The sequence below is a fragment of the Nematolebias whitei genome, chromosome 14, assembly GCF_014905685.2.
Source record: "Nematolebias whitei isolate Nwh7 chromosome 14, NemWhi1, whole genome shotgun sequence".
Lineage (NCBI taxonomy): Eukaryota > Metazoa > Chordata > Actinopteri > Cyprinodontiformes > Rivulidae > Nematolebias > Nematolebias whitei.
Window position 1 is genome coordinate 33423172 of NC_056511.1, and position 12681 is coordinate 33435852.

Sequence of the window (12681 nt, forward strand, 5' to 3'; positions counted from 1 at the left end):
TATCAGTCAGCAGGAACAGAACAAATGACTGGTCCAAACACAGAAAACTAAAACCAGAGGCACAATGGGACATTTTGTCCCATTTTTTCCCCACGGAAATAATAGAAATTGTAAAATCTATGTAGTTAATTATGAACCAAAAGGAAACTTTCTGCCCCACTGATACATATGTTCAAGAGCAGCTACCTAATTTGATAACGTATTACATATGAATGAATATAAATTGTACTGGCCATTTTGTTTCTGTTTTGCCGCTCAGGTCTGTTTCAGGAAGCGCTTACGTCACGAAACTCCAGGTGTTCGCGCTTACGTTGATGAGACGAAACTGCGTGCGCGTCCCCGCCCACCTGCCACAGAAACCACCTAAAAAAGCTCGCTCCCGCGGTCCCCTCCCGTAGTTAAGGCGCGGCAGAGGAACAGGTGTGTGAGGACGGCACCGAGGGACTTTTTAAAGTCTCGTATTCACCGTTTTTATCAGTTTTACCTTTTAGAAAGAAAAATACTGTACTCCTAAATCTTATCAAGGACTATTTTTACGACAGCGAAACAAACTTGGAGTTTTAAAAAGCAGAAGGAGACTCTCAGCAGGTGGACGTCGATTTTTTTTTTTTTTTTTGTTGGAAGGAGAAGAGAAACTAAAATGGCCAACTCAGGTCTGCAGATTTTGGGGTTCGCGCTGGCCCTTCTGGGGGTAATTGGACTGATAGTCGGGACCATGTTGCCCCAGTGGAAGATGTCTGCCTTCGTGGGGTCCAACATTATCACGGCGGTGTCCATGTATGAGGGACTGTGGATGTCGTGCGCGTTCCAGAGCACGGGGCAGATGCAGTGCAAGGTGTACGACTCCATCCTGCAGCTTAACAGTGAGTGGAAAAACAACAAGTCCCGACTTTTGCCGGGGGGAAGTGAAATAAGATAAAATATTTGGAGTTAATTGACGTTATTGGTTACTGTTGTGGGACAATGTCTCAAAAGTCCCTTCAAATCAAACGACGCATGTTTTTCTTAAAAAAAAAAAAAAAAAAAAAGCTGCTTAATTTTAGAAAGATTTTTTCTTAGTGCAGGTAATGTAACGGTCACGTGCACCTGTTCAATCTGAGCTTTTTTTCTTTTCCGCCATTTTTTTTTTTTTTTTGTATCAACCATGATCTCAGCTGGACAAACCGGTTTCCACCTACTGCATTTCAGTAGGTCACTCTTACCAGTTCTGAGGGACAAAACGGTGACTGGTATCATTATTAGAAAGAGAAAATGTTCCGAATTCTTGGCATTTTCTATGATGAAGGCAGGAATGAGTGTCCTTGGTGACGAGTAGAGGAAACCAATATTAGAAAGAAATGTTCTGGATGCTTTGAATTTTTCGATAAATGCAGGAGTGGGTGTCCTTGGCAACAATTACCCTTTTTTCACCGTCTTGAGCAGCTTCCTCCATGTGTGAAAGTCTCCATTTTCTCTCTACAAGCTGGGTGTAGTTAAAGGTTAAACACCTGGATGAGTCAAGTGTTAACAGTCAACGAGTGCAAAACTCAACCCCCTCTAAAGATTTATCTAAATGCAATTTAACAGGTTCAAAAGTCGATTTTAGAACATGGGCTATGATCTAGTAATTTCATAATGCCTTGGTTCAATTTAAGCTTCTTTAGCTTCATGTTTTGTATGATGAAGCTGGTTTGATACAGGAAGTTGGGACAGGAAAGTTTCCACTGTTCATGACTCTGGTTTCCATAAACTACGTTTGTGAGCAGCAGGTGAAATTTGCATGTTCCTGTTTGTGAATGTACCATTAAACTCTTTGTAGCAAATATTCAGAACCTGCCACTACACCTTACACAGGATCTACCCAAACTGATGTTTGGCAGCTGGACTCCGTGTATTTAGCTAACGCCTGTGGTTTGAATCTAAAATGCCAAATTGTGTAGAAGCGGGCTGCGTCTGGGAGTGCCTCCTTAACGAAACCTGAAACCTGGTCAGACCTGTTTTCAGACACCTGCACGCGCGCCCTCCCCCGCCAACGTTCCTTCCGCTTGGAACCAGTTTGTGGTGCGCCGTTGTTTAGGGAGACAAGAGCCCTTGCTCTGCTTGATCCAAATGTTCTGGAGTTTTTGGTTATGGCTTCTAAACTTCCAACATCTGTGTTTAAAGCCTTTTTTCTGTTACTGAGAGAATTGCTTCTTGCAACACTTTTTTTTAATTTATTTTTTTAAGTTTGCTATAATTTACTGTAATTATAACAGAAACATTAACCCAGTCTTGTCCTCTTCACTAGGCGCCCTACAGGCAACGCGTGCCCTCATGATTGTGAGCATCATTGCTTCTGTGGCTGGTATGGGTGTAGCCACCATGGGAATGAAATGCACCAACTGTGGAGGAGATGATAAAGCACGCAAGGCCCGCATCGCCTTGACTGGTGGTATCATCATTCTTATTGGAGGTACGTAGCCTTCGAATGTCTTAATCGTTTCTACAAATGTAGTCGGTGCAAGCGGAGGGAAATGACTCGGGGTTTGTAATTTGCTCTGCAGCTTTGTGTGCCATTATTGCCTGCTCTTGGTATGCTCACGACATCATCACAGCCTTCTACGATCCCTTCACACCCGTCAATACAAGGTGAGTTCCTGAGAATGTGCAGAGGCAAAATGTAGATGTAACTTTAAAAGTTCTTTTTTAACTGATTTCCCTCCCCGCTTCCTGAAGATACGAGTTTGGTGCTGCCATGTTCATTGCCTGGGCCGGAGCATTCCTGACCCTGGTGGGAGGTGCTATGCTGTCGGCATCCTGTCCGAAAAGCAAACCTGCACCAAAGTATCCCATCTCAAACAGACCCCCAAGCAGCGCCAAAGAATTCGTTTGAGCAGGACAAGAATCAAATGTCGTTTGAAGGAATATTGTGATATACTCACTAGTTAAACAAAGAAATGCTGATGTATCCACAAATATCATTTTTAAAGTATGTATATAGTCTATTATAAAACGCCCCCAAGATGTTGCTGTAAAATCTAAACGTTCAAGTTTTTAAATGCTGTCTGTTTACTCCAGAGCTTACTCATCCAGCCATGTTTGGAGTTGTCTGTGCTTTATGCATACAATCCACTACTTGGCACATTGACAACTGTAAAGCACTAAGTTAATATATAGCAGATCTAATTTTTGTACAGCGTTGTGTAGAAGTTGCTCACGACATGCCACATGGTACAGTGCAGTAGTTATTCATGTACAGAAAATGGTAAGTTTTCTGACTATTCGTTTCATGAATAATGGAAGTCAATCAGTACCACTGCAGTTTTTGATACTTTAGATGTAAGCAAAATGCACACCTGTAACAGATTGCCAATGTTCTTGCTGAGTCTTGAAAAATGAGTTTTTTTTTTTTTTTTGTCAGTCTCTAAAGGCTATTGTTTGTGAATGGGCTTGGCCTGTGCTTTCATTTTATTATTTTTTTTAATTGTGATGTAAATAAAATTTGAAAACCTGACTTTTGCTGGACTTTATTTGAAAGCACCAGTTAATTGCCAGTAAAGATCATGTTAAAGTTTAAATGGTAAATGGACTGTACTTGTACAGCGCCTTTCTATCTAATCAAGAAACTCAAAGCACTTCACACAATCTGTGCCTCATTTCCCCATTCATTCAGCACTCTACTAGATCTCTACAAAGTTAATTGAACAAATCATTCTAAAGAGACTAAATCAGAGCTTTATCACATTCATACACCGATGGGACACACATCGGAGGCTATAAAGGGTTCAGTGTCTTGCCCATGGACACTTCGGCATGTGACTGCTGGTGGATTCGAACCCCCAACACTTCCATTGGCGGACGACTGCTCTAACCACTCAGCCACAGCTGCGCTATCTGAACAATAACATGCGTCGCATACTGTATGCTATTTAACATTTTAAATTAACTTTTCATTTAGAAATGTTTCTGCATACAAATATATTTTCCATTACTAACAAAGTGTGTAGTGTGAAACTTTTAATCACACACTGATCTTAAACATTTTATTCTGGTAACTTGATATCTAAAATTTCCAAAATCCAGTTCAACTAAATTTATTTTAGTGTTGTAGCACCAATAAAGACGTTGGCCTACTTGAATGTAAACTGTACTGTGCTGTATATGTGGCCAGTAACTGGTCAGAGCTCCATTTGTGTACATTCCTGCATTATTGTGGTGAAATGTTCTGGAAGTCCCTGGTTCTTTGATGACCTTTTAGCTTGTCTGGTGTCGGACACATTCGTCTTGACAAAACCCCAGGAATTCTCTTCCAGATCAGGCTAATCAGGATCAGTGGTACGATGGTCATTAAAACAGGTGTTGGTAATTTTGGCAGTGTGGGCAGAGGTTAAGCCTTGCTGGAGAATAAAATATTCTATTAAGCTCGTTGGCAAAGGGCATCATGAAGTGCTCTAAAGTATCGTAGATGGCTGTCCTGATGATAAAATCAAGCAGACGAACAGCTGCATGTAACATTGTGGCATGTTTCCTCAAACGATCACTGTGGGAACTTCATGCTGCACCTCAAGCAGAATTCTGACCCCAATCATCTTCCAGACTGAAACGTTTTTTTTTTTTTTTTTAATGAAATGCACAAAATGTTATTTCATTTGAAAAGAGTACTTTGGACCTTTGAGCAACAGTCCAGTCTTTTCTGTGCTCAGTCCAGGTAACTCTTCCAACACCGACACCCGGTACCGACAGCATCAAAAATGTGGGTGGGGTAGGTGAAGCACCCACATCTGCCCCCACCCGCATTTGTCCCATTCTGGCTCCTTGAGCAAGGCCCTTAGCCCGCACCATCTGCTCCTCCGGGTGTCCTAGATAGCAGCTCTCTGCTCCACACAGAGGGCTGTGGTAACTCTGTGGTCGTGTCAGGAAGGGCATCCGGCATTAAAAATAACTGCCAAGTCTTCGTGTGACTTAGTTCGCTGTGGCGACCCCTAACGCAGGGAGCAGCCGAAAGAAGAAGAAAAAAAAAGTAATGAGTCTCAACTTTTACCTTCATCTGTTGGTTTGGATTGTTAACATGCAAAAACAGGAACCAACTCTTGGGGATTGTGAGGATGTGCAGCAGAACAGCTGGCATAGCCCTACAGAACCTTACTGACCCAAAAATGAGGTTCTACCATGTTAGGACTGGACTTTGTTCCCCATAAGAACTACTGGTCCTGATAACTTAAGTGTTTATACTATAGTTCAAGTTCCATACTATTTGTTACCCTCAAGGGGCAGTTTGTTTCACAGTCAGTAGCACACAAAACATCTGTACTAGACTAGACATTAAAATAACAGTACAAGAAAAAATCACTGTTCATTGAGAAGCCTGATCTCTACAGGGATGAACTAGTTTTTAGTCTGGTCGTTCTACATCTGGGCAGCAGATACCTGCATCCAGATGGAAAGAACCTGAACTCACCATGGAGTGGTGATCAGGATCTGCCAGAATCATCCTGACCTTGTTCACTGATCTCACCTTGTGTAGGTTAGGTTACAAAAGTAAACTGTCCTATTAAGGATAGCATAATAAACATGTAAGAAGAGGTGTGAGTGTTATTGGTGTAAATATAAAACTTCTTTAGTGCCGTCTCACCCAAACACACCTCATGGCTTCTTATTTTCTTTCCCTCTGGATATATATTTGCCTATAAATGACAGAATCATCCATCCACTGTTTACTTTCACTACAACTCAAAAGAGCCAAATTACTTTTTTCTTCCCCTACAAGGTTTTATTAAAAAAAAGATGGTAACATAAAAATCAATGAACGGATTACAAGATGTTAAAAATAAACATCTGTCTCCGTTTGGCGGTACGCAAGTAATTTTCTTCTTCACTGCAATTTATTTCTGGGAAGGCTTCGCCTCTCGACATTTATTCTGCCCACAACACAACCCTGAGTTTTATCTTATCGGGTCAAGGTAAAACCAAATGTTAGAGAATTTATTTCTGTGCCACTGAACCACAGCTGGTCATAAATTTGTGCTTTCTATGACTTTTATCATCCTGATCGTAAATTACCCACTAATGAAAGGGTCAAGTAAACCTGGGACCAAATTAAATCCTTACACTGCAAGTCTTTTTTCTGTGTAATATAAAGCAATACCTAAAGTGAGAGCGTGGCTTGTTAACGCTTACAGGTGACATCATTTTATAACTGTTCGAAGAAATAGTGACTTAGTTTACAATGCATAGTGCATTTTAGTTTCATCATCGAAAGCGTTGGGCATCACAGAACAGGTTTACACAAAGTCTCAGTTGCTCAACCACAAGAAAACAACAGGAGATTCAGCGCATTACAGTTTAATAGTGTGAACGCTTATGAAGCATTCACACTATTGTGATCCATTGTTCTTCCATACATTTTTCGGACTCTTTCTTGTTCCACAATTTTTTTGTGCCAGTTCAACAAACCGTACATCAAAACGTTCAGCTATTTCGGCAGAAGGGTGCTATGACTCTTGGTATTGGTGCAACTTTAGCTTTTTCTAATATTTAGCCTTTCTGCCATTTTTTCTCAAAGGAAATGAATTGATCTTATTTTTAATTTTTCTTGTCCTGATGGCATGGTTTAACCTTTTTTGTTATGCACACAATGGAAGTCTCCCACTTTTTGCAAAAAAAATGTCTACTTTAGACAGAGATATTACATCATTGCAATCCAGCAGTTTCAAAGTACCAACCTTTTGATCGTGTTATCTATAAATCAACTGTTTAATCACATAAACACCTGGATAATGTGATTGGTGTGTTTTATTTAAGAGGTCATAACTTAAATAAAACACACCAATCAGATGTAAGCTCTGTATTGATGCAGTTGTGTACAGTATGGATGGATTAAAGGCTTTTTCACACATAGCAGGTAGCAAGGACGAGATGCCTTTTATTCCAGCCCACCAACCCTTCACATTAACTGTACTGGATACATTAGGTTTTTTTTCTACACAGGAAGTTATCCAAGCACAGAAACAGTAGCTACTATAATTTGTCCGGACCTTTTGGTAATCAGTTTAACTCGCTCTGCAGACTTGGTGTTGAGGGGTTTAGCAAATTTAGTTTTGTATCTTTTCTGTGAATCTCATTTATACTTTTAAATTTGTGGTGTTTAGTAATTCCAATGTATTTTGCTTTGTGCTCAGTCTTAAAAGCAGTTACATTGTGCCTAAGTTGCCATACAAAAACCTATAAAATGACTGATACTGGAAATTGTTCAAGGTCCATCCATTTAATTTCCATGCAAACAGCCCACAAGTTAAACATTATGTCAGTTCTCTTCATGCACGCCCACAGAAAGGCTTATATGATCAAAGGTCAGTCTGCGAAGTGCAAAAATATCACTATGCAACGTTATGCTACAATTCATACAATTTTATACCAAAAATTACCTTGTAATCATTTTACTTCAGGTCATTGTCAATATTACGTTTGCATTTCAATATAATCTTTTTGAAGTGACTGTAATACAGTCCATCCATCCATTATCTTTTACCTGCTTCTTCCATTTTGGGTCACGGGGGTCGCCGGTGCCCATGTCCAGCAATCACTGTGCGAGGGGCGGGGTACACCCTGGACAGGTGTCCAGTCCATCACAGTGACACATGGAGACAAACAACCATTCACTCTCCCTTTCAGTCTAACATGCATGTTTTTGGTCTGTGGGAGGAAACTGGAGTACCCGGAGAAAACCCATGCATGCACGGAGAGAACATGCAAACTCCACCCAGAAAGGCCCCCGGATCAAGATTTGAACTGGGGACCTGCTCACCGAGAGGCAGCAGCTCTACCAGTTGTCACCGTGTTGCCCAGTGTAGAGGTCATGGTTCATATTTTTGTTTGAGACTTTTTAATGTTATGGCAGACATTGTCTTTTTCCCTTGGGAATCCTTGAAAGGCTGGGGGGAGGGGTACAATCAGGATTCCTTAAAACCAACAACCTTACTTCAAATGGGTTCAAAGCAAATCATTGGGACTTTCTGTATCATCTCTCCAAAGCTTCATATTAAATTTGAGGACTACACCTGATTGATTCTGAATGCTTGAACGTCACGAAACAAAATTTTGTTTAACATAGCAAATTATTACGAAGTCATACGAGGTATTTCAAAATTATAAAACTGTAATTAAAGGCAGTAACTTCTTGACTTTAGAAAATGAGCTTTGATGTGAAAATAATAAATGAGATAACGAACTTCATGGATCCTTTCAAAAACCTATAATGCAACTTTAACAGATTCCCAGCCAGTTTTCACATCTGATGGGAACAGAAGGACCTCATCTGCTAAAATTAGAGTAACAAAAACCTTAAGAAACCCCTACTGTTAAGGTGTGAATTGTCAATCTGCATATATTTTTTTTTTTTCATTTAGCCTTTATTTATACAGGTTAGTCTCATTGAGCCACGAGAACTCATTTTCAAGAGAGACCTGTTTAGGGAGCACATGGTGGGGGTTAAGGGCCTTGCTCATGGGCCCAGAGTGGGGCGAATGAGGGTGGGGGCAAGTGTGGGTGTTTCACCTACCCCACCCACAATTTTGATGTTGTCGGGGCCGGGGCGTGAACCGGCGATCTTCGGATCACAAGCCCACCTCGCTAACCTCTGCGCCACCACTCCCCCAACACAACATATGTATGTTTCTTATCTCACTCAGCCTTATAACCTGAACCCCTCACTCACTGCTCTTTGAATTGAGAAAGCTCCTCAGATGAGGAGCAAAACATCTTTTGTTACAAATAAAGTTTAGTTTTTGTATTCAACGTTTTTTGATTTCATGGATCCAGTTTCAAATAATATCCAGTGCTGAACAAACTTTAATAAAGACAACAGAAACAGTTCAGGTTTTAATAACAAATTGTTGCAAATAAAAAAGGGAAAGCAAAATAGATATCCTGAAAACGGTACATTTGTCCTTCAGTTTGCAGGGAAACAGAACAGCTCACAGATCCACATCATCTGAGTTGAATCGGTTCAGGCTGAGCCTTCAAACCTACAGAGTTATTAAAATCCTAAAAATTAACACGTCTGATAATATGCAACGCTCTCTCTCAACAGGCACTTGTTCACATTTGAATCTTAAACCAGTCAAATAAGCACATCAGTTCAACCTTCTCTCTACTTGAGCTCACACTGGACTCTAAAAGAATCATGTTATTTGCAAACTCCCTGAAGCAACGCCTTCGAAGGCACACAACCTTTGTCCTGCCGGACGTGACGACACAAAACAAACTCATGTCAACTGGAGCCGAAACGTTCTAGGTGTTTCATTGAAAGGTTTATTTAGCTTCTAAAAAATAAAGACAATCTGGACGGTAAAAAAAAAAAAAAAAAAGAAGCATTTCGTACATTGCTGTAGGTTTTCATCAGGTTTAAGCTTTTTAATAAACAAATGTCTAAATGAGCAGGTGGTGGAGGTGAACGAACGTGTGCCACTGCACCGTTTCAATCCACCACCAGCTCATCCACAAGGTTGATTCAGTGAAAGGGTGAGAAACAGTCACGTTTCCAAAAATGTCAGAGATGCTATGGTGACAAGTCATAAAATGTTAAAACTACAGTCAGTTATTTGTCCTCTGCCATACTCTCTCGCCACTTCCACAGCTCTGCGAAGAACTGGAGGAAAAAAAAAAAAAAAAAAGAAATTATTATTGAGGTGCTCCCACACACAGGACAAACTGAAGGGCTGTCAAAATAATAAAGAATCCCAAATCTGTTGTGTTGATCTCTTTAGTCTTGACTGTAGTTTTTCCCTAAAATAGTTTATTGCAGGGCTACTCAACTGGCAGCCCACTTGATTAAAAAAAAAAAAAAAAAAAAAAAAAAGTGGGGGGTGTTCTGGGTTCTGTTTATTGCATTTATGATTCAATGCAACAAAATAATAAAAAAAGGTAACATCATTTTAAACTGTGTTTCATTTCTATAATGATTTAAATCTCAGGATGGCCGGACACCCCCCGCCCCCGAGCTGCTGGCTTTCAGAAACTGTGACCCCCTGACCCGTTTTTTTGAGTAGCCCCGGTTTTTTTCACAAATTTTTTTTCCCCCCCCCCCCCCCCCCACAGACACTTGTGGTCGAATCAACTAATTGCCTGAAATTCTTCACACTGGTACTCCAATTTTAAACGTAATCAACAGAAATCCACCATCCTGTGTTTTAATTGTTCCCATGACAGTTGTTCTTCACTCACCTTGGGATCTGAGATCTTCTGACTGTGTTTCAAGAAGTTCTCAAACTTGGACTGAACTTTGGGTAATGAGACACCCTATAAAGGCAAAACACAAACAGCAAATTAGATTTCTGTCTTTTTGTTTTGCGTGCCAAAACATTTCAAAAGAAGTACCGTAATTGCCGTTGTATAAGCCGCTACTTTTGTCTTACACTTTGTACCCTGGGGTTTATATGCGGGAGTGTCTTATTAATGTTTTTCATAATTTTTAAAATTTATGTTATTTTTGAAAGACTTCCTGCCACTGACTAACGTTTTCCTTTGACAAAGCTGGGCGCTCATGGCTCCCAGCACCCAAAGGGGCAGACATTTGTGACACAAAGAGACTGCCCTCAGGTAATACGACGTTTCTCAGAGCAAAGGTTCGCCATGAGAAACATCAAAAATCAGAAAAAAATTATTTTGAGCTACGGGGATTTCGAGCACAGATCCCGACTCGGCGCGGTCCGGAGACCCGGAAAAGTGCCGCACGTACGACGACTCTCTCATGGTTTCAAATATCCAACCATAACTCCACCCACTCTGTCATCATGTGACCAGATGTCTAACCTGAATGACCAGCGAGGTACTCTGGACTGGAGGACCATCCCCCTCGAGATAGATGTGAATTTATTCAGCCAGTTCCAGTGTTTGTTACCGGATTTCGTGCTTCATGCACAGGCCTGTTAATGTGTTCAGCGATAATGGAAAACGCACAGAAAATTTCTTATAATGCAGCTTTCATGTTAAAAGCGATCGATCGGCTGTCGAGGAGGAAAAAAGAGTTGCATGTAAGCTGCATCCACATGTGTCGATGGTCAGGATTGGAGAAGCACAAGCAGTCAAGTCTGGTACATGTTTTAATAAAAAAATATATATTTTTGTGTGACATCTTCCTGTGTCAGTAAATATGATTTAAATACAGGATCTCATTTTAAAGTCACATCTGAACACAAAGTGGAGAAACAGAAAGGAGTCTTTCCCCCTTCCCCTTCCGTCATGACAGCACAATGGTGAAGTTGTCAAGATTTATTTTTAAAGCAGTCAGTCAAGATATATTTAAATAAAAGTAAAAAAAAAAACTTTCTGTGTACTGTAGATGTGTGTTTAAATACCAGCTTAAACAGGGACATTAAACAGAACTGAGACGTCGGGGAGGGAGGGGCTCTTCCCCCGTCCTGCTCATACGACTCTTTGCTGAGCAGAAATCACATCAAATTTATTTAGAAAGTACATTCAAAAACAGCAGTTGTTAATAAAAGTGTTTACCAATAAAAGTCAAATGGTACTAATTGAATGAATATTTACTGCATTCTGCCAGTACTTTTTTGACTTTCGGTCACATGACATAGATAAGACTGAGTTTTACCAGTAAATAATTTTAAAATAATTTCAGTAAAGTAGGTGTTTGGCACTGTTCTGAACAGTGATTATGTTTATAGGTATAACGGTTGTAACCACGAGTCAGACAGCGAAGCTTCATGAAGACTCGAAACGATCTTGCAGTCTGAGTGTGTGTTGAAAGCAAACTATATTCTGTGAACTCCATCTGCTGGCTGATCCTTGTACTTGAAGAAAGCTGCACACAGCGGAGCAGACTGGGCAGATTCTCAACAGTGGATGCCCGTGGCTAAAAAACTGGAGTAGGGCTGTGCGATATGGCATAAAATTCATGATATATATTGTGATGGGTGGCGATAACGATATAGATCACGATATGTTTTTGGTATAAAACTTGCAATAGGAATGAAAAAGAAGCATAGGGTGTTTTTTTTGTTGTTGCCATAATTCATTTTGAAAACTGCTATACTATAAAATAATCTCGATTTGTTAATTATTTTAAAACTCTGGACCTAGTAGTGGAATTTTCTTAAGTATTGGGCTTCTTTCTTGTAGTGCAAAACAGAGCAAAATATATCAAATCTAGTTTTAGCCATATGTTTTAAACAAAATAATATGTTGTTAACGCTTAACAGTTTCCAGTCTTCTCGCTTAAGAAATGAACAGCAACAGAGCAGCGTTTTACAATGAAACACTTCATCCTTCAACCCTCTAGTGGGCGTCTCCTTCCGCTTTAAGGAGAGCTGACACAAAATGGCGACCAGTTTCCTCTGTGGCTTTGACTAGAGGGTCTCGCAGTAAAATCACACAACACAGCGTTCTTTTCACAGATCAGAGAGCAGGTTTAACCTTTTCTTTTTTTTTTAGCACAAATGCACCCTTTAAAGCTGACCAAAAAACTTTCCAACCCCCCCCCCCCCCCCAAAAAAAAACAACAACTTCTGACGGAACAGCGTTTTGCGCATGCGTCCGAATAAGAGTATGGCAAGCCGGCCGTAGTTAGCTTGTAGCTTCGCTACTTAGCTCTCAAAGGAAGGACTTTAACAACACTTGCTCACAGTTTTCAACAAAAAAAAAAAAACCCCAAGTAAATCTAACAACTCTGATTTTACATCAGACACGGCATTACTGCGGTTAGCCGGT

The 12681-nt window shown here is 40.4% G+C and overlaps 2 protein-coding genes across 2 annotated transcripts in view; one reads left to right on the forward strand and one right to left on the reverse strand.

Moving 5' to 3' along the window:
- Window positions 1-396: 396 nt before the first annotated feature.
- LOC119420105 (claudin-7-A) lies at window positions 397-3373 on the forward strand (the record flags this gene model as incomplete). Its single annotated transcript, XM_037687480.1, is given in 4 exon segments — window positions 397-863; window positions 2267-2431; window positions 2523-2607; window positions 2695-3373. Coding segments are annotated over 4 exon segments (630 nt in total). The 5' UTR covers window positions 397-640.
- Window positions 3374-8822: 5449 nt separating this feature from the next.
- Window positions 8823-12681, reverse strand: part of npm1a (nucleophosmin 1a) — a 9519-nt gene continuing 5660 nt past the window's right edge. The window contains exons 10-11 of the mRNA XM_037687481.1: window positions 10180-10254; window positions 8823-9604 (exon numbers count right to left, since the gene is read on the reverse strand). Coding sequence (XP_037543409.1) covers window positions 9554-9604; window positions 10180-10254 — 126 coding nt within the window. The 3' untranslated portion in view covers window positions 8823-9553. The remainder of the gene's footprint in view (window positions 9605-10179; window positions 10255-12681) is intronic.